An 18,685-nucleotide genomic window follows, 5' to 3' on the forward strand; every position below is an offset into this window, starting at 1 on the left:
TGCCCTGTGCCAGCCCCGCTCCCCCCCAGGCTCCCCCCTGCAAGGTCCCCAGGGCAAATCCCGCAGCCTGCGCCCCTCGCAGCCATGGCACAGCGCCTGGGACGGCACGGCCCTCGCCTCCTCCATCGGCACACGGGGAGGAAGGCAAGGCACCAGCCTGCGGCAGCCGTGCTTGCAGCTGGCAAGGGAGCACCAAGGCTGGCTGCAGGGGCTGTGCCGAAGTGCTGCAGCACACGCGTGTGCTTCAAGCACGGCAAACAGCAGCTGCAGGGCTCCAGACATGCCCGTGTGTGCCTCCTCTGCATGGCAGAGCTTTAGTTTAAATTAGGAAGGGAAGGAATTCCAGCTGCGGTTTGGGTCAGCGCTACCCAGAAGCATCGACAGAAGAGCAGGACGGGCAGAAGTGCCCTGTGAAAAGGGCTGAGAACCAGCCAGGTGCTGTCTTCATGTCGAGCTCCAACAAGACAGCTGTTAAACCTCTTTTTTTTTTTTTTTTTTTTTCCTCCAACATCAGCAACTCCGCAGCTTACACACAAGTGGAATTTGCTAAGGAGCTCTCTGGCTTTCTAATTCCTGGACTTCAAAGATACTGGTAACCTTCCCAAAGACTGGAGCAAGCAAAAACTGTAACTGGTATTTAAAAAGAGTAAACAGGATGGTCAGGTAATTGTAGCCTGTCAGCTTGATTTCAGACAGAGCCAGAATAGAGGGGAGTCTGTCATGAGGCTCCATTAGCTGAGGATTACTGGAGATGGCAGGCGGTGTGAATTTATGGAAGAGATGGTATCAAATTAATCTGGCTGCCGCGGCTGCGGGGTTTGGTCGATGGGGACATGGCTCCAGCATACTCGGCCTTTTGTGCAGCGTCCCCCCGATGCAGCATGACATTTTCATTTAAAAAAAAAAAAAAAAAAAAAGGCAAGCAAGCTAGGAAAACCAACGGCACATATGAAACGAATCAAAAGCTGGCCCACGGCACAGCCTCTGGCTGCAGCTACAAACGAGGCAGCCACACGGAGGACGCGGGGACGGAGGCTGCCCTAGGACCCCCTCGGCACTCAGCGCCTCACCCACGTCGTGGAGGAAAAGGGAGGAAAACGGAACAATTTCCGAGCACGTAGGGGAAACAATGACGGGGAACGGTGCATACCGGAGGGAGCACGTCAAGGCTTTACTTGGCGTGCGAGACACACGCGAAGGTTTGGAGGGAGCCACGTGTGGAAGCGTGGCCTGGTGCAGGGCATGGTGTCCCGGGGGACGCTGCCACACCGGGAAGGGGATGCAGTGGGACCGTGACACCCCTGGCACAGGGGTGGGAGGACCCCTGGGCCACCCCATGTCCCCGGGGTGCCACCACCACTGGAGAATGCTGGAAATGGTGAGGGGAGCACCCCCTCACCCCCAGCACCTGCCCCCAGCCCTGGGGACAGCCCCGTCACTGCCGCCGCCACAGGTAGGTCTGGATGGAGCTGGCCGGAGCCACGGCCTCGATGAAACCGACAGCGGGGTCCGAGATCCCAAAGGGCACATCCCAGGGAGACCTTAGGGGGAAGGCGAGAGGGGCTGAGAAGGTTGGCACCGCGAGCCCCCCTCCCCAGCCCCCACTGACCTATTGAGGACCACCAGGACGATGGTGCCATCAGGGCGCAGCAGTGCCACGTGCTCCAGCTGGCAGAAGAGGCACCGGCGACTGCTGTGCAGCCCCACGCGCCGCGAGCCCTCGGGGATGAACTTGCTGCAGGAGGGGAACGGGGGCTCCAGGGGATGCCAGCAACCCCGTCCCGCTCCCAGTGACCGTGGGGGGCAGGCAGCCTCATCCCAGGCATGGGGCACAGCTCCGAGGACCACTGGAGCCAGCCCCGACCCACCTGAAGTGCCCCATGTGGTAGAACATGGGCTGCTTGTAGAAGACGTCCTTGCTGCTGTCCACGATGACGGGGCTGTCCACGTAGTTCTCGACCCAGTTGGGGCCCCCCTGAAGGTCCAGCGCCAGGTTCCAGTCGGTCCAGCCGGCCACGAAGTGGTTCAGGACCTGGGCAGCAAGGAAAGGGGCTCAGGGCGGCCGCGCTGGGCTCGCAGCCACGCCGGGAGAGGCCGTACCGTCAGGATGCTGTGGCTGTAGCGATCCCCTCGCTCCCAGCAGCCCAGCGACACAGAGAACCGATAGGTGAGGAAACCGCTGCAGGCCTCGGTGTAGAGGAGGAAATGGTTGGGGAAGAGCTTGTGGGTGGCCTCCAGGCTGCAGCTGGCTGGGACGATGCTGTCCAGGTACCAGTGAACGCCGACGCCAGCCACGTAGCGGGCAGAGGTGGCATTGCCCAGGACCTGGCGGGACAAAGGAGATGCCTCAGGGGATGCCCCTGTCCCCACGGGGCTCGGCACACGGACCCCATTGTGGCCCACCAGCCTCCTCTCTCGCAAGCACCAGGGGCTCCTTCACCTGCACCCTAACCGGCAAGAAGCACCCAGAGGTGGCTCCGGCACCCTGCTGGGCACATGGAGGGACACCTCCCACCCCTCCTTCCTCATCCTCAGCAGGATGGTCGGGCACCGCTCGCCCCCAGGGCCTGCTGCTCTGAAGGACGGGAGGAACACGCTCACGCCTTGGCCTCCCCCTGCAGCTCCGTCCTTGCTCAAGGCAGAGACAGGAGCAAATTTTCCTTTCCTTGTTCCTAGTCTGGAGGAATTCCCATGACGCCTCTTCAGTAGTGCAAAGGAAGGAGGGCAAGGAGTAAAACAAAGCAGCTGAAACTGCCCCGAGAAGCAGCCGGCGTGCAGGCAGCGCCTGTGGCTGCCCCGCTGCAGGAACGTGGGATGAAGAAGCCTCCTCCTGTCCCTGCCTCAGACAGGAGCGCAGGGGTGGCTGCTACCAATTACCCAGCTCCTGCTCCCTCTGCAGCACGCCTGATTTGCCTTCCCGTCTGTCTAGGACTGGGAGCGGCTGCAGGCTTAATTTTAGGTTAACATTCAATGGTTAGGCGTGAAGCAGAGCAGACAGCGGAGGGGAAGCCCCGCGCCTCACCGCTTTGGCCCAGGCGGGGAGGTGGATGCGCTGGTCGTCCAGGATGATGAGCCGGGTGCCGTGCGAGCTCTGGGCCAGCGCAGGGCCCAGGTCCTGGGCCACAAAGTCCCGCTGCTGCACGGCGGTGAAGGCGATGGTCGGGAACTGGGGGTGCGCTAAGAGTGCCGCGAGGGGCTCGTTCTGCGCCGTCACCGCCCAGAAGGTCAGGTTGTGCTTGGCGTATTCGTCCAGGAACCTGGGAGAGGGGAGAGCAGAGGGATGCTGGCCTCACCGCGAGCATCCCCTTCCCCCCAACACGCTCCCCTGTTTGCCCCAGTCCCAGGGCATCCCGGCCCCAAGGAATGGTACTTGATGAAGTAGTTGGCCCAGGTCTTGTGGTACTTGTCCCCCGCCTGCCCCTTCAGCGAGCCCTTCCCGCGAACATCCTCATTGCTCTTCATCCAGGCCGGGGAGGTCCAGGGGCTCGCGTACAGGGACAGCGGCCGTTTGGCCATGGCCAAGGCTCGGTGCAGGATGGGGATCTGCAGCACGGGACAGAGAGAGGCTCAGCTCCAGCTGCAGCCCTTCAAAACCCCAACAGGAGGAAGGGGAGCACTGAAGGGCCCTTGCGAGGAACGGCAGCCAGAGAGCACCACCCATGGCACAGAGCCCCGGCCCTGCTCCTTGCCAGCACCGGGCGGGCACGCCGGGACGCACCCCAGAGGAGGTGCCAGCTCCTGCGGGCTGTCCCCACACACCCCACACCGGGATGGCAGTGCCCGGGCACCAGGGTCCCCACGCAGGAGCTCCTACAGAGGAGCCGATAGAAAGAGAGGGACCCAGGCACTGGCGGCGGGCTCAGCCTCCTACCTTCATCTTCACGTCCTCCTCTGCCAGCTTGAAGTGCTTCAGCTCATAGTCATAGGGGACGTCATCGTAGCTGTAGGGGCGCACGGAGAAGTCGCTGCAGGCCATGGGGACCCGGACGAGGTTGTACTCAATCCCTGCGGAGAAGGAAAGGCACCGAGCAGCACCGCAACAGCAGCTCAGGCGATGCACGTCCCTGCAGCTGGGACACCGCAGCTCCCAGTAGGGACCCAGCGAGCTGCCCCACGCTGCCGGCACCCTCGCTGCTCACCGTTCTCGGAGAAGTAGGACTGCAGCAGGTTGTCCTGGGCCGCCTGCGACAGCCCCAGGATGTTGAGGGCAGCAGCATCTGAGAGAGACCCACCGAAGCCCTTCACGTGCTGGTACAGCGCAGAGATGTTGAGCGTCAGCAGCAGCCCTGCGAGGGAAAACCCAGCCTGGCTCAGCTCACGGGAGACCTGCAGGAGCACCCGCTGCCTGCCCACAGCAGGTACCTGGGGCCCGGAGGCTGCGCTGGAAGCTCCCCTCGCTGCGCTCCAGCCGCTTGCCGGCCTTGCTGCTCTCGTACTTGACGAAGGTGCCCGGGGCCGGCAGCACCACGGGGTCCAGCGTGTCGCAGTACGTGGCATTGCACACGCACACCATGGAGTCACGGCCAAAGTACTTGGGGCTGCAGGGCCGGGCGCCTGCGGGCACGGGCAGATGCTGGAGGGGGACGCTCCCTAAGGGGCTGCGGCCCTTCAAGAGCTCTCCCCGTGCCTTGGGGTGCTCCCTAAATCCCTCCAGCCCCACGCTCCCCACCCTGCTCACCCCACCCCACCCCGTCCCTGCACTCACCTGCAGCCCTGGGCACCGCCTGGAGCAGCAGCAGCCAGCCCAGGACCCCGGCACGCTGGGCCCACATGGCACCGCCACGTCCCCTTGGCTCGGGCAGACCTGGGGGAGCAGACCCTGTGAGTGGGGGGCACGCTGTTAGGAACCCCTGAGCTGGCACAGGAGGGGATGGACAGGGCTGCATTGGGGAGCAGGGCTGGGTTGGCTGCTTCGCCTTCAGCTGCTGGAACTGCTGCCTCGCTAGCTGTCCTTGCCCTCCTGCCAAGACCCTCGTTTGGGGAGGGGAGGTGGCTCCATCCTGCCCCCGGGGGACCCGGAGCCCACCTGCCTCCGTGCCGCTTGCCATGCGTTGCTGCCTCCGGCCCCGTGCTGCAGGAGACCTCCTCCTCCTCCCAAGGCAGCTCCGAGCTCCCCACCTTGCCTTTAAGGGGAGCCGAGTCGAGACCTTCCCTCGCAGCACACCCTCCTCTCCCACCCCCACAGCTCCTCCTTGCTCTCCCTCTGGTCTCGGACCCGGACCATCAGGTATATGTCTTGCCACAGGCTGGTGGGGCCGGTGCTGAAGGAAATCAGGTCCTGTTTGCCTCTGACTGCTTCACCCCCAGGAGAGGCAGAGCCAGAGACATCGTGCTGATGGATCCAGCTGTGCCACCAGCCCTGCCAGTATGGGGAGACACAGCGTGGTGCAGCTCTGAGAAGCCGTTGCAAGGCTCTGAAGAAGAAACTAATTTCTTTCTTTCATCAGATGGACTCTGGATGAATCCCCAAAACCACAGCAGAGCCCACAAACGCACTCGGGGACATTTTGGGCTGCCCTGCTAATGATTTCCAACAGCACGCTGGGCAATTTACCCCTGCCCCTCGCCTCATTTCCCTAAGAGCTGCCACAGCCACACGCTGGGCTGAGGAGGGTCCTGGATGCCCCGGCAAGGATGGCAAAGGGCGAGGATCCACCAGGCACCGTGCGGGAGCCGGGGCTGCTGCCATGCCCGAGCCTTTTTGCATCGCTCACCCCCCAACCCAGCACTGCTGGAGGAGGGCAGCAGCAGGCTGCCAAGCGCCGTTGTTCCTCTGTTTCTGCACCAACGAGGCGGCACCGAGCAGCCAGACCCATGGAGGGGAACCCGCTGCGGTGCCAGCGGTGCCTCCACCCCGACAGCCGCGCTGCCAGGGCGCAGAGCTCAGAGCTCAGCTCTTCCACGCCTGCGGGGCCAACTCCGGGAACACTCCCTGCCACGGGGCTGCTCCTCGAGCAAAGCTTCACCGTCAGAATTGCCAGGGCTGAAATTGGCACGCGGGTACCGCCTGCTCCTGGGCACAGCGTGCGGGACACGCACACGCACCCATTTCTATATGGGCACCCTCAGCAGCCCAGAGCAGCGGGGAACAGCTCGCCCCCTGCCCGAAATCTGGGGCTGGCAGCAGAGCCCAAGGCTCCCCCCGCTGCTTCTCCACCAGCACTTGGTGAGGGTTAAACTGCTCAGCCACCCTCTGCGCCGTTAGCTCTCCCTCTCCAGGGTGGAGCAGCAATTTATGACTAATTTTCTCCTTTTCAGCCATATCAGATACAGCTGTAGGGCAACCCGATCCGTCTTCCCCTGCCCTCCAGCACTGTCCCGCTGCGATGCGGTGCACACCACAGCCCCCCCCGTGTGCCCGGGGCCAAACCCCAGGGCCACCCACTGCAGGAAGAGGGTGGCTGGGGCCAGGCAGCCCCCGGATAAAACCTAGGGAGCGAACAGGCAGCCCCAGAAGGAAGCTGCTGGCCCGTCCCCTCTGCCCCGCACGACTCCCACCTCCAGCTGTGACTAACTCATCAGCCAGGTGCTACACCCAGGCTAATTAGCCCCAGTTTTGGGGAGGGATTAATTGATCAGATGCATCCTGAGGCTGCTGGCCTGCTGCCCCTGACCTGGGATGCCCCGTGCTTGCCCCATTCTTTTCCTCCCCATTTTGGGGTCTGGCACAGCCGTGGCCCCATGGCCAGGCTGGGCTCCCACCACAGCCCCAGCAGAGCCTGGCAGCCCCAAAACGTCCCCAAACAAAAACACCGCGGAGGCTGCCGGGACAGACAGGAGCTCGTCCCTATCAACAAGGGCTGATAAGAGCTTCTTGCTCAGCAGGAAAAGTGAGACCCAGGGGAAGGGCAACGCCTCGGCGCTGAGCTGGTGGCACAGGAGCCACTGGGCAACCCCGTTGAATCCTCAGCCAAGCCGTTTCTTGCTGACGTCCCCAGCACATGGGATTTCTCGCTCCTTCTCGGGTGAAGGAGCCTGGGGCACGAGGAGTTTGTCCCTCAGCCAGTCCAGCGCCGTCCTGTGGGGATGGGAACCCGTGCAAACACAGAGCTAGGGCTGAGCTGCCCGTGCGGGATTTGGGGTCTGTGTGTGCCCCAAATGGGTCAGTGCTTTTTTTGGGGGGTTAACAAGCCAAGCCCAGAGCGCAGCGATGGGATTTTCCCCTCCTCATTTAACCCAGACTTGTTTGGTCCTTTGGGGCCGAGCAGAGGAGCAGGACAAGGGGATGTGCCTGGAGGAGGTGAAGCATCTGGACACTGGCTTTTATTACTGAGGCTGGGAAAACCTCCAAAAGTGTGTAAGTGAGGGACCTGCAAAAAAAGAAGCGGGTGGGAGAGCAGCAGCTGCTTGCTGGAGCCTGGTGCTGGGCTGTGGGGATGCCTGGAGCAGGCTGGGAGCCGCCACAATCCTGGAGAAATATTTCCCTCTTGTGGACAAACACAAAGGGCCTCTGGGCAGCAGTGGGGTCCAGCAGCCACCCCACTCCCCAAATGGCAGCTGTGCCACCCCAGACACTGGACGGGGGGCTTAAGGGGAAGTCCCTTCACTGCTGTCAGCCCCGACGGCACCGGGAAGCTGCGTCTTGCCTGCCCTGACCCAGCCCCAGCCTCCCTTCCCAGCCCTGCCTGCAATTGTGACCTCCCCTGCCCTAATCCCCCGCACACCCTCGTCGCTGCCTCCCTCCTTCCTGGGTGTGCCGGCGCTCTGCACCCACTCCTGGTCCCATGCCTGCTTACTCACCCTGCCTGGCCCCGCAGCTCCGGATGATGCTGAGTCCCACCGGGGACAGCGTGCCCCATCACAGGGCTGCTGCTGCCCAGTGGGTGCCACCTCGGCTCCTTCCCTGAGGTCTGTGGGCTGAAGCTCACCCAGGTGATTCAAAACCTCAAGCAGCTCATGGGGCTGAAAGCCGCCTGTGCTCCAGCAACATCCAGGGATCCACCTCCCTGCAGAGCCCCACGAAGCTTGCAGACCCGTGACCCCATCCAGAGCAGACTCGTGTCCCAAACCCCCCACACTGCAGCACTCCTGGAGCTGGTTCTGCCTCCAGCCCCGGTGCCAGGGAGCTCCCTGCAGCCTGGGCTAAGACGTGGCCGGGGAACCTGCAGCCCTGCAGGGCTGGGGAGCCCCAGTGCAGAGCAGAGCCGACAGGGAGCAAGCCCCAGCTCCACGAGAATGAGGCCAGGCCACATGTGCAGGGGGCTCCCACCCTGCAGGGTGGAAAGCTGCAGCCTCCTCCTGCCCCAGGAGCATGTGTGTGCAGGGTAAACCTGGAGCCATATCCTAAATCTGCCCACAGCAAGGCAGCTGGGGAGCATCCAGGCTTGCTCATCCCCCTGCCAAGGAATCCCTGGTACCTGGATCCCCTCCCAGGACTGCACCCAACCACTGCACCCAGGGAGCAGGGCAGGGACCCGGAGGTTTCTCTTCCAGCCACAGACACGGAGCCAGCATCAGCATTTAATGTTGGAGCAGCAGCACCAGCGCTTGCAGCCTGTAGGATCCCCGCCCTGGGGGTGCCAGAGCCCCCGGCCCGTGCACAGCGCTCCGGGTCCCATCTCACCCGGGTGCTCGCCTCCGCCACGGGGCACAGCACCGCGCCGCCTCGGCCACATCTCCCCGGACGGAGCGCGTGGGCAGCGTGGGGCTGCAGCCCCACTGCCTCAGTCCAGCCCCTGGCCAGCCACGGGCATCTCAGCCCCGTCACTGCCGCCGCCACAGGTAGGTCTGGATGGAGCTGGCCGGAGCCACGGCCTCGATGAGGCCGACCGTGTCGGCCAGCCCGAAGGTCACATTTTGCAGGGACCTGGAGGGTGAGGAGGGGCAGCAGGGTCAGGAGGATCCTGCAGCAGGTCCTGAGCGCCAGCAGTGCACGAGGCCCAGCAGGATGGGTGCGCACGTAATGGCCTGGCTGGATGGGGACCCGTGCTTGCAGGCCGGGCTGCGTCACTCACCTGTTGAGGACCACCACCACCACCGCACCGTCGGGGCGCACGAAGGCCGAGTACTCCAGGTCGGTCTTCTTGGACTCTTTGGAGGCGACGAGCCCCACACGCTGGGAGCCCTCTGGGATGAACTTACTGCACGAGTAAGGCCAAGAAGCAGGCCCAGGAATGAGGTCAGAGCCCAGCGGAGCTCTCTCAAGACGTCCTGCACGGCTCTCCTCCCACCAAGCCGCTGCTGTGACCACAGAGCTGGAGGCCAGGCAGCTGGGGAGCCCCGACCCACCTGAAGTGCCCCATGTGGTAGAACATGGGCTGCTTGTAGAAGACGCCTTCGCTGCTGTCCACGATGACGGGGCTGTCCACGTAGTTCTTGACCCAGTTAGGACCCCCCTCCAGGTCCAGCGCCAGGTTCCAGTCGGTCCAGCCGGCCACGAAGTGGTTCAGGTTCTGCAACAGGAGACAGCACAGACGTCTGCCCAAGCAGCAGGGTGATGGGGGGAGAGAGGGGGGTGCCAGCACCACTCCCCAGGGCCCACCATGCAGGGCAGGGCAGGCTCTCACCGTCAGGATGCTGTGGCTGTACTGGTTCCCCCGCTCCCAGCAGCCCAGGATAACATCCCGCTCCCAGAAGTGGGCCCCGATGCACGCCTCCGTGGCCAGGATGAAGTAATCTGGGAAGAGCTCGTGAGTGGGCACCACGGTGTCCTGTATGGGGCCGATGAAGTCCAGGTACCAGTGGATGCCGATGCCGTGGACGTAGCGAGCTGCCTGTTCGTCCTCCAGCACCTGGAAGGGACAAGAGTCGGCCAGTGCCAGGTGCTGGGGGGCAGCAAACCAGCACCCGCACCCCGGTGCTGTGGGATGGAGCAGCTGAGCCCTCTGTAGGGACGTACGCCCCAGTGGGACCGGGCTCAGGACCCCCTGTCCTTCACTGTGCTCACCACTTTGGCCCAGTGTGGGAGGTGGAGGCGGTTGTCATCCAGGATGATGAGCTGGACGTTGCGGTGGGAGCTGTTGGCCAGCGCAGGGCCCAGGTCCCGCGCGATGAAGTCCCGCTGCTGCTCGGCCGTGAAGCCCAGGCACTGGAAGGGGTAGTTGTTGATCAGCCCAGCTGAGGGCTCGTTCTCGGCCGTCACCGCCCAGAAGGTCAGGTTGTGCTTGGCGTATTCGTCCAGAAAGCTGAGCGCAAGGGAAGAGGTGTGATCCAGGGAGCTCCCCAGCTCCGCCGCCAAGGATCCCCTCGGCGTCTCCCCCCGTCTGCGCCTCTGTACCGCACGAAGTAGTTGGCCCAGGTCTTGTGGTACTTGTCCCCCGCCTGCCCCTTCAGCGTGCCCTTCCCGATGAAGGACTCGCTGGTCTTCATCCAGGCTGGAGAGGTCCAGGGACTCGCGTACAGGGACAGCGGCCGTTTGGCCATGGCCGAGGCTCGGTGCAGGATGGGGATCTGCAGCACGGGGCAGAGAGAGGCTCAGCTCTAAGCCCCTGTGCCCCTTCCTGCGTGACCTCCTCGCTCCCGCCTGCTGCTCACCTTCAGCTTCGTGTCCTCATCCCGCAGGCTGAAGTGGGTGAGCTCGTAGTCATAGGGGACATCATCGTAGGTGTAGGCGTGCAGGGAGAAGTCGCAGCTGGCCATGGGGATGCGGACGAGGTTGTACTCAAGCCCTGCCACACACGGAGGGGTTGGGATAGGCAGCGGGACAGGAGGGCTCCAAGCCCCAGCAGCTCCCAGGCAGCAGCTCCCGAGGGTCCCCATCACCAGCCCCCCTGCCTTCCCCACGACTCCTCACCTTCCTCAGAGAAATAGGAGCGCAGCAGGTGGTCCTGGGCTTTCTCGGGCAGGGAAAGGATGTTTATGGCAGCCGAGTCAGTGACAGAGCCACCGAATCCCTTTATCTTCTGGTATCGCTGCGTCGTGTCCACAGTCAGGACGAGATCTGCAGGGGAAGAAACGCAGCGTGACAGAGGGTCGAGGGAAGGCCGAGGCCCATTTCCACCAGCCACAGCAGGTACCTGGGGCCCGGAGGCTGCGCTGGAAGCTCCCCTCGCTGCGCTCCAGCCGCTTGCCGGCCTTGCTGCTCTCGTACTTGACGAAGGTGCCCGGGACCGGCAGTACCACGGGGTCCAGCGTGTCGCAGTACGTGGCATTGCACACGCACACCATGGAGTCACGGCCAAAGTACTTGGGGCTGCAGGGCCGGGCGCCTGCGGGCACGGGCAGATGCTGGTGGGGACGCTCCCTAAGGGGCTGTGGCCCCTCAGAAGCTCTCCCTGCGCCTTGGGGTGCTCCCTAAAACCCTCCAGCCCTGCACTGCCCACCCTACCCACACCCCAGAGCCCCCCATACAGCATCCATATAGCGTCCATATAGCCCTTGCCACCCCACCATGTCCCCGCACTCACCTGCAGCCCTGGGCACCGCCTGGAGCAGCAGCAGCCAGCCCAGGACCCCGGCACGCTGGGCCCACATGGCACCGCCACGTCCCCTTGGCTCGGGCAGACCCGGGGGAGCAGACCCTGTGTTTGGGGGTCACGCTGTTAGGAAAGCCTCGAGCAGCCCCAGAAGAGCCGTTCACAGCTGTGCTGGCACCGCGTCCGCGCTCGCTGCCAGGCCGCCTCCGCAGCGCCTGTGCCAGCCTCGCCTTTAAGGGGACCCGAGCTTCCCGTCCCTCCCACGCCGCGGCTCTTCTTCCAGGAGCAGGACGGGGACAGGGCGTGATGGGGACAGGCCGAGGCCCATCCCGCACGCGTGCCTGGCACGGCAGCGCCTTGCTCAACCGGGGTCACGGAATCACGGCACCGCGCACCGGGGTGGCGGGGAGCTCAGAGCCCACCTCGTTCCCACCCCCACCATGGGCACCACCACCATGGGCACCAGCCCAGGCTGCCCCCAGCCCCCCCAAGCCCCATCCGTGCCCCCGACCCCCTCCAGCCCCCAGCCCCCTCCTGTCCCCGGTCCCCTCCAGCCTGGCCCTGGACCCCCCCCCAGGGTCCCCCCATGTCTCCGGGCAGCCCGCGCCGCTCCCCGCCGCCCCCCCCGGTGAAGGATTTCCCCCCGGTGCCCACCCCTGAGCCCCCCCCGGCCAGCCCCGAGCCCCCTGCCCCGCTCCTCTCCCCGCTGCCCCCGTCGGCCCCGCAGCCCGGTTCCCGTTCCCGTTCCCGTTCCGGGACGCCCGAGGGGAGCCGCGCCCCCCCCCCCCCACCACCGGCGGGTCCCGGGAGGAGGCTGCCGGGCGCTCACCCACCGCCGGCCCGGACCCCGGACCCCAGACCCCGGCTCCCGTCCCCGTCCCCGCACTCCCGGCCCCGAACGGAGCCGCCACCGGGCGCCGCCCCGCCCCGCCGCTCACGTGACCGCCGGTGTCAGCTGACACACCGGCACCGGGTGTCCCCCCCCCCCCCGGTCCCCCCGGTCCCCACGGAGCCCCCAGGCGCCCATCCAGGCCCCCCCGGCCCCGTCGGGCAGGCGAACACCTTTATTTGGTTCTCTAGCGAGTGGCGGAGCAGCTGCAAGCGCCGCGGCCCGGTGGCAACGGGACGGGCCCCCACCCCCCCCCCACACCGACCCCCCTAAATCTGTGCAGGGACCCCCGGGGCGGTACCGGGGGGCGGGGGGCGCGGGGACACGCAGGCACGGCCGGTGCGGGACGGGGCGGGGGGGGGCCAGGCACAACCGGCGGGGCAGGGACGCGGGTGCAGGGCCAGGGCGCTACCGGGACGGGGCCGGGGCACGGCCAGCGCAGGGGACCAGGGACAGCAGTGGGGACAAGGCACGGGCACCGCGGGCACAGGCACGGGGTCGGGGCAGGGGACGGGGGCACAGCCCGCTTGGCCCCACAGCGGCCACCCCAGGGGACCAGCCCCTCGCCCCCGACCCCGGGAAGGGGCCATGAGGAAGCCCCAGGACAGCGACACCGGGGCCTGGCCCCGCAGGCGGGGGGAGCAGCATCCAGGAGCGGGGCCCTCCCGGCACCCCCCAGCTCCGGGGTCTCTGTGGAGGCCAAGGCCGTGCCACGGGGCCAGCGCTGCCCTCAGAGGACGCTCTCCTTGCAGGTCCCGCTGAGGCTCCGCGGGCGGCCACGCTCCAGCCGGCGGGCGGACAGGAGCCGGCGCAGGGACGAGGTGGAGCTCAGGTCCCCGCAGCTCCGCAGGTGGATGCCTTCCTGGCGCTGCTCCGCTCCCGGCCAGGCGCTCCAGGGGACCTGCAACCCCATGGGGACAGGCTGCGGCACTGCTTGCCCACCCTATGGGACGACTCCCGCAGCAGGAGGGGATGCCCGTGCTTTGGGGGAAGCCCGTGCGCTCCAGCAAGGAGGCTGGAGGCAGGCGGATGCGCTGGGCAGGACGGCAGGAGTGGCAGGGGATGGCAGAGGCGTGCGTGACACGCACACGCTGTCATTAAGGACAGACTTGTTCCCATCGCGGCTCCCCGGGCTGCGCAAGGTCTCCAGAGTCCCGCAAGGGAGGGCTAATCCCAGAAAGCAGGAAAAGGATCATTACGCTCCCCAGCTGGGAAGTCGAGGCTGGGATTTCACAGCGGCTTCCTCGAGGCTGCAGTGACTCAGGAGCAAAGCCAAAGCCATTGCAACACATGGGGCTTTCACACTCACGGCTACAGCTGGCCAGGGCCAAGGGGAAGGGACGCATCCTGGCTCAGGACAGGCAGCACCCAGCCGCAGGGGGACAGAGAACCCAGGACCCCAGGGAGGCCAGCGCCGAGGTGCTGGCAGGTGGGAGAGGGCACGCGTGGGGCTCCCTGGGGAAGGGGAGCTGGGGAAGGGTGGGCAGGGACGCCCCAGCTGTCAGAGCCTACCTGCTTGTGCCCCTGGGGGCTGTGCCCAGGCACCTCCACTGCAGCTGCGGGGTTGCGCTTGGGTCTCTGCAGGAACCTGGCCACCAATCCACGGGTGCCCCGGCAGACCTTCAGGTCCCCCAGGGAGCGGGTCGTTGTCTTCGACAGCTGCTGCGTCACCTTCTTGGACACCGGCAGCTTGTTCTTCCCCACGGAGCCAGCGCGGAGCAGCGGGGGCGAGTCACAGTGCGAACGGTGGAGCAGGCAGGCCTCCGAGCACAGCCCTGCAGAGACGCAGCTGTGAGGTGCCAGGCAACGTGGCCATGTCCCTGCAGTCCCCGTCCCCACTGTCCCTGTCCCCACAGATCTGGGGACCCTCTCGCCTCCTGTCGCCTACCAGTGGGCACAGAAGCACATGCAGATCTCCAGCATCCCATCGCCAAAAAGGGTGGTGCTGACCCCTCAAGGGGCTGCCGAAACCCTCCCCCTAACCCTCCCCACTGTTTCCCAGTGCCCGCAGAGGACCGTGCCCTGACCTGTATCTGCAGAGGAATTGGACACGTTATCCTCCAGTGCTTTGGTATAAAGTACTTCCCTGAAATCTGCTGGAAGCACAAAGAACACATTCAAAGTTTGGCATTGTCCTGTGCTGCCGTGCAGCCCCACAGCATCAGCCAGTGCCCCCTCTAGGCCCAGCACCAGCATCCCCATCCTCCCGGCCAAGCAGTCCCTGTGCCTGCCTCTCCCCCTTCCCCTGGAGCAGCCACCAACCCCAGCCCAGCTTTAACCCTGCCCGGCCTCAAAGAAATGCAGCAAAGCCCACGGAGCATCCCAGCTGCACCAGTCAGAAACCGCTGCGCACACGTCCCCGTCTCAGCAGCCGTTCCCACCTACCGGTGTCACCAACCATCAGGACACCGGGGTCGCTGTGCGATCTCACGAGGGGCCGCTGGCTCAGCCCTGGGGCTGGAGATGAGGGGCAGGAGGTCTCGCTGTTGCGCCGCGGGTGGAAGAGGCGCCCGCTGCCGGGTCCTGCGGAGCGGCTGCCCCTCTGCCCCTGCAGCGAGCTCTTGTCCTTGAGCCGCACCTCGGGGAAGCAGGGCCCGATGCAGCGGGCCAGCCCCTCCAGGCGGTTGCAGCTGTGGGTCACGGCTCCCCCCACCAAGATCCCGTTGTGGCCGGGCTCTGCCGTGGAGCAGGAGTAGGAGCGCTCGCCACGTGCCCGGGGCTGCGGCGTCTCCTCGAAGGGCCCCTGCAAGCCCAGCGTGGGGCTGCGCGCGTGGTGGCTGCACTGCACGCAGTCCACGCTCAGGCAGTAGTCAGCGCGGCTGCGCTGGATGGAGCGGAAGAGGACGTAGTCCACGGAGCGCATGGAGCCCTGGAGCTCCAGCAAGCACGAGTCCTCCGAGGGGCTGCTGTCCCCGGGGATGTCCACGATCTCGGACATGATCAGGGACCCGCTGTCCATGGACACTGCAAGGAGAAGAGTGGGCGTCAGCAGCGAGCTTGCTGCAGAGGGCAGGTCCTGCAGCTCTGGGCCCGGCCCGCTCCCCCCTGCCCCGCAGCGGGGGTGCGCAGACAAGGCCGCGCTCACCTTCCCCGCTGAGCACGATGGAGGGGACGCGGTCGCAGGTGCAGGCGTGCGAGCCGTCGGTCAGCTGCGAGTCGAACAGCGTGGCCTGCAGGGCAGCACCATCAGGGCATGGGCAGGGCAGGAGCGGAGCCGCGCTCTGCCCACGGCCCTGCGGCTCCCACCTGGCTGTCCCCGCGCAGCCCCATCACGGTCTCGTAGGAGGGGGGAAAGTCGGTCGGGTAGAGAGGCACAGGGCTGTCCATGGAGCCGTTGTAGGTGATGCTGAAGAGGCAAGAGCAGAAAAGCCACCTCAGGTGGGACTGTTCGGTGACAAACGCCCCCCCTGCTCCTGCACTGAAGCACACAGGCCCGACTACAGCGGCCTTGCTCCCCGCTGGGTACCTCTGCGCGTCGGTCTCGGAGCTGCACGTGTACTCGGGGGGGTAGTACGGGGGGGGTGGCACCGGAGGCACGAACTCCTCGAAGTCCAGCATGCTCTGCAGAAAGGTGTCGGGGGGCGACGTGCATTCCAGCGTCACGGAGTTGGAGCGCTGGGGGACCAGCTGCAGGGAGAGGGAACAAGGAAGAGCTGGCGTAAGGGGCAGACACTCCCCGTCCAGAGATCCGGCAGGAGCGCATGTCCTGCTCCTCTTGTTCCCCGCAGGGCCCCTCAGCCAGGTCCTGCCCCGGCCCCCTGGTGGCCCAGCCAGCCTGGGGATGCTGCCCAGTCCCGTGTCCTCGCGGGTCAGGGCCGGGCCTCACCACGTGGACGATGTCCAGGGAGAAGATCTGGATGCAGCACACGACGGCAGAGAGTGTGCAGATGATGGTGGAGAAGACGGTCAAGCCACAAACGCTGAAGAGGAGATCCTGGGGAGGAGCAGGACAAGCTATGGGCGCCCACAGAGCCTGGAGGGGCGCGCAGCTGCTCTCCAAGGAGCCCTCACCCACCTTGAGTGCCACGCGGATGCTCCGGCAGTCAGGGTTGGGGAACATGGTCAGCATCTCGCTCTGCTGGCTGCAGGAAGCAGGCGCATGCTCCAGGTAGGTCTGGCAGCAGACGCACGAGTCCTTCTCCTGGGGACGAGGAAGGCCATGAGGGACCTCCAGACCCCGTGCTCTCTCCCAAGAGCCACCAGAGAGCCCAGCCACCAGCTCCCCACGTCCTCGGAGCCCTGCAGCTAGGGACGATTCGCTGTGCCACGGCCTCTCCGCCTTGTCCAGCCTCACCCTCTCGCAGGCCTCCAGGGACTTCACCAGCTGCGCGTTCTGGCAGGACAGGATGGACCCGGCCAGGCTCAGCATGACGCCCAGCACCGACAGCAGCGTGAAGAAGGTGATCTGCAGCGGGGAGGAGAGGGGCTGAGAGCTGGGCAGGGCTGGCAGGGCAGGGAGCCGAAATGCGGGCACGGCCACGAGTGTGAGGGTGGAGGCGGGGGGCACACACGACCCCCTCCAGCCTGCCCAAAAACATCTGCAGAGGGGAGGGTCCCCACGACACCTACCACCAGGGTGAAGGGCCGCTTCCAGGAGACGATGCCAATGAGCCCGGACAGCGCCAGCTGCAGACACACGCCCAGCAGTGAGGATGGGGAGGGGTCCCTGCTGGGCAGCGTGGCCCAGAGCAGCCCCCCCCCTGCCTGGGAAGAGCCCCCCAAGCCTTGCTGGCCCAGAGCTGGCCCGGGAGCAGCAGGGCCATACGGACTGCTCCTGTGCCGCAAGCCTGGAGAAATTGCTGATTCAGGGCAGCAGAGAGCCCGGGGACTGCAGGCAGCTCTGTGCCGGGCAGCAAGGCCAGGCCTGGCCCGGTGCCGCAGGGTCACACCGGGGTCCTGCCCTCACCCAGTGCCCATGGCAGGCAGAGCATCCCGTGGCACAGCTCGGGACCAAGGCCAGGCTGCCCCGTACCCCTCCACGCTGCCACTGCCGCACCCCACACACCCTTCCCCTGCCCCTTCAGACAGGCCCGTGAGCACATCACCTCGATATGTGCCCCCCACCACCAAGACACAGCCCTGGGGTCCCCATCCCTCACAGTCACCCCAGGGGAACCCCCGGGATTCTCCCGCGGTGCCTTGCGGCAGCCCCCGGCACAAGGTGGGGGAGCATCAGGGCCACACTCCCCACGGGGACCGGCAGCAAATTCAGCACGGAGCCTTGGGAGCAGCGGGGACCCAGAGTTGCAGATCCACAGTGGGCCCCTCAGCACGCGAGCCCCTGCCCCGCACTCACCGAGAAGCCAGCCCAGGAGGGGCAGGAGTGACGGATCTTGGCGGAGGGCGTGATGGTGGCTGCCACCAGGCTGAAGGTGACGATGAGGACGCCCAGGATGACCTGGATGAAGCCCAGCACCAGCAGGATCTGCAGCCAGGTCCTCTGGACGCGGAGGTGGGTGAGGCTGCGAGACGTGCGGCCGGTCAGCGAGTGGCTGGAGTCGCTGGGGGAGGGCATGGCGGCCCCGGGCAGCGAGCGGGAGCCACCGGCCCCACAGCCCCCTGGAGCCCCGGGGCCGCCGGTGGGACCACGCCAGGACGGGGACGAGCGGCCCAGGGGAAGCAGGAGCGGGCGCTCGCCACGACCAGGCCGGGCTCCACCTTTTGTCTCCCGGAGGATGCTGAGGGTGGTTCTTCCCCGCGCTGGGTGCTCGGGGCAGCGCCCACGGCCACGCAGAACCCGGGGCTCCCAGGAGGTCCGCGGGATGTCCCGGGAGGACAGCCAGCCTCAGCGGTCCCTGCGCATCCCAACGCCGCCCTGGCTCGGGCCAGCGAGCCCGCCTGGAGCCGCGGGCCTGGGGCTTCTCCCCTCTCGCCGTCCCTCGAGCCCCGGGTTCAGGCCGCCAGGCGCTGGGGCTGCTCCGCAAGGAACAAGAGACGGTGCCGGGAGCGCGGCCCCCGGGCCGTGCAGGGGGTCCCCGAGGCAGCGGCAGGAGGCAGGGGCGAGCTCGTGGCTGCGCTCCCCCCCCGAGCCCCCGAGCATCCTCCGGAGGCAGCGGGCGCAGGGTCCGGGCGCACGGAGCCCCGCGCGGAACCGGCCCGGTCCGGGGCCCTCCCCAAAAAAAAGAGCCCCGCTTCCTCCGCTGCCGTTACCGGCGGCCGCGCCGTCCCGGGCCCCCCAGCCCCGGCTGCGGGCGGAGGGACCGCCCGGCCGGCGGGATGCCGCGGGGAGCGCGCCCGAGCATCGCCCCCGCCGCGGCCTCCGGGGGCCGCTTCCCGGAGGGCGGCGGGGCGCGGAGCGGGGTCGGGGGGGAGGCGGCGGAGCGGGCGCGCCCCAGGCGGAGCCGGGCGGATCCGGGCTCGCTCCCGCCGCCGCCCGCAGCCCCGCCGGGAGCCCGGGATGCGGCGGCCCCCCCCCGGCCCGCCCCTGCGCGGCACGCCGGGA

General features: G+C 66.7%; 3 protein-coding genes across 6 annotated transcripts; all 3 read right to left on the reverse strand.

Moving 5' to 3' along the window:
• Positions 1-334: 334 nt before the first annotated feature.
• Positions 335-5,183, reverse strand: LOC119713767 (lysosomal acid glucosylceramidase-like). 2 transcript variants are annotated; one of them, XM_072028142.1, is made up of 11 exons: positions 5,027-5,183; positions 4,706-4,804; positions 4,363-4,554; positions 4,140-4,286; positions 3,872-4,005; positions 3,371-3,543; positions 3,023-3,257; positions 2,101-2,325; positions 1,869-2,032; positions 1,610-1,735; positions 335-1,541 (listed from the first exon to the last, which is right to left on the reverse strand). In XM_072028142.1, the coding sequence occupies exons 1-11, from the start codon at positions 5,046-5,048 to the stop codon at positions 1,436-1,438; spliced, it is 1,623 nt and encodes a 540-aa protein (XP_071884243.1). In that variant the 5' UTR covers positions 5,049-5,183; the 3' UTR covers positions 335-1,435. The 2 variants fall into 2 exon arrangements, with proteins under 2 accessions (XP_071884243.1, XP_071884242.1); XM_072028141.1 differs by having other exon boundaries at positions 4,706-4,819; positions 5,027-5,167.
• Positions 5,184-8,446: 3,263 nt separating this feature from the next.
• LOC119713757 (lysosomal acid glucosylceramidase) lies at positions 8,447-12,315 on the reverse strand. Of its 2 annotated transcripts, none has more exons than XM_038167768.2 (11): positions 12,188-12,315; positions 11,346-11,459; positions 10,956-11,147; positions 10,733-10,879; positions 10,474-10,607; positions 10,217-10,389; positions 9,887-10,124; positions 9,507-9,731; positions 9,229-9,392; positions 8,955-9,080; positions 8,447-8,806 (listed from the first exon to the last, which is right to left on the reverse strand). In XM_038167768.2, the coding sequence occupies exons 2-11, from the start codon at positions 11,410-11,412 to the stop codon at positions 8,704-8,706; spliced, it is 1,569 nt and encodes a 522-aa protein (XP_038023696.1). In that variant the 5' UTR covers positions 11,413-11,459; positions 12,188-12,315; the 3' UTR covers positions 8,447-8,703. The 2 variants fall into 2 exon arrangements, with proteins under 2 accessions (XP_038023696.1, XP_038023695.1); XM_038167767.2 differs by having other exon boundaries at positions 12,184-12,296.
• Positions 12,316-12,380: 65 nt separating this feature from the next.
• ENTREP3 (endosomal transmembrane epsin interactor 3) lies at positions 12,381-18,649 on the reverse strand. 2 transcript variants are annotated; one of them, XM_072028136.1, is made up of 12 exons: positions 17,540-18,649; positions 16,813-16,869; positions 16,538-16,648; positions 16,259-16,384; positions 16,070-16,177; positions 15,710-15,870; positions 15,490-15,589; positions 15,329-15,413; positions 14,629-15,207; positions 14,271-14,336; positions 13,756-14,018; positions 12,381-13,144 (listed from the first exon to the last, which is right to left on the reverse strand). In XM_072028136.1, the coding sequence occupies exons 1-12, from the start codon at positions 17,756-17,758 to the stop codon at positions 12,974-12,976; spliced, it is 2,046 nt and encodes a 681-aa protein (XP_071884237.1). In that variant the 5' UTR covers positions 17,759-18,649; the 3' UTR covers positions 12,381-12,973. The 2 variants fall into 2 exon arrangements, with proteins under 2 accessions (XP_071884237.1, XP_038023688.1); XM_038167760.2 differs by having other exon boundaries at positions 14,271-14,339.
• Positions 18,650-18,685: the final 36 nt, after the last annotated feature.

This window comes from Anas platyrhynchos, chromosome 26 (assembly GCF_047663525.1).
Source record: "Anas platyrhynchos isolate ZD024472 breed Pekin duck chromosome 26, IASCAAS_PekinDuck_T2T, whole genome shotgun sequence".
In the NCBI taxonomy this organism is placed as follows: Eukaryota; Metazoa; Chordata; class Aves; order Anseriformes; family Anatidae; genus Anas; species Anas platyrhynchos.

Coding starts and splice junctions, on each gene's coding strand:
- LOC119713767 (XM_072028141.1), bottom strand. CDS start 5,048: ATGGCAAGCGGCACGGAGGCAG. Junction 3,544..3,871: donor AGGAGGACGTGAAGATGAAG/GTAGGAGGCTGA, acceptor CCCGTGCTGCAG/ATCCCCATCCTGCACCGAGC. Junction 1,736..1,868: donor TACCACATGGGGCACTTCAG/GTGGGTCGGGGC, acceptor CCCCTCCTGCAG/CAAGTTCATCCCCGAGGGCT.
- LOC119713757 (XM_038167768.2), bottom strand. CDS start 11,412: ATGTGGGCCCAGCGTGCCGGGGTCCTGGGCTGGCTGCTGCTGCTCCAG. Junction 9,732..9,886: donor TCCCACACTGGGCCAAAGTG/GTGAGCACAGTG, acceptor TGTCCCTTCCAG/GTGCTGGAGGACGAACAGGC. Junction 9,393..9,506: donor ACAGCCACAGCATCCTGACG/GTGAGAGCCTGC, acceptor CTCCTGTTGCAG/AACCTGAACCACTTCGTGGC.
- ENTREP3 (XM_038167760.2), bottom strand. CDS start 17,758: ATGCCCTCCCCCAGCGACTCCAGCCACTCGCTGACCGGCCGCACGTCT. Junction 16,870..17,539: donor CCTCCTGGGCTGGCTTCTCG/GTGAGTGCGGGG, acceptor GTGTGTCTGCAG/CTGGCGCTGTCCGGGCTCAT. Junction 16,385..16,537: donor CCCTGGAGGCCTGCGAGAGG/GTGAGGCTGGAC, acceptor CCTCGTCCCCAG/GAGAAGGACTCGTGCGTCTG.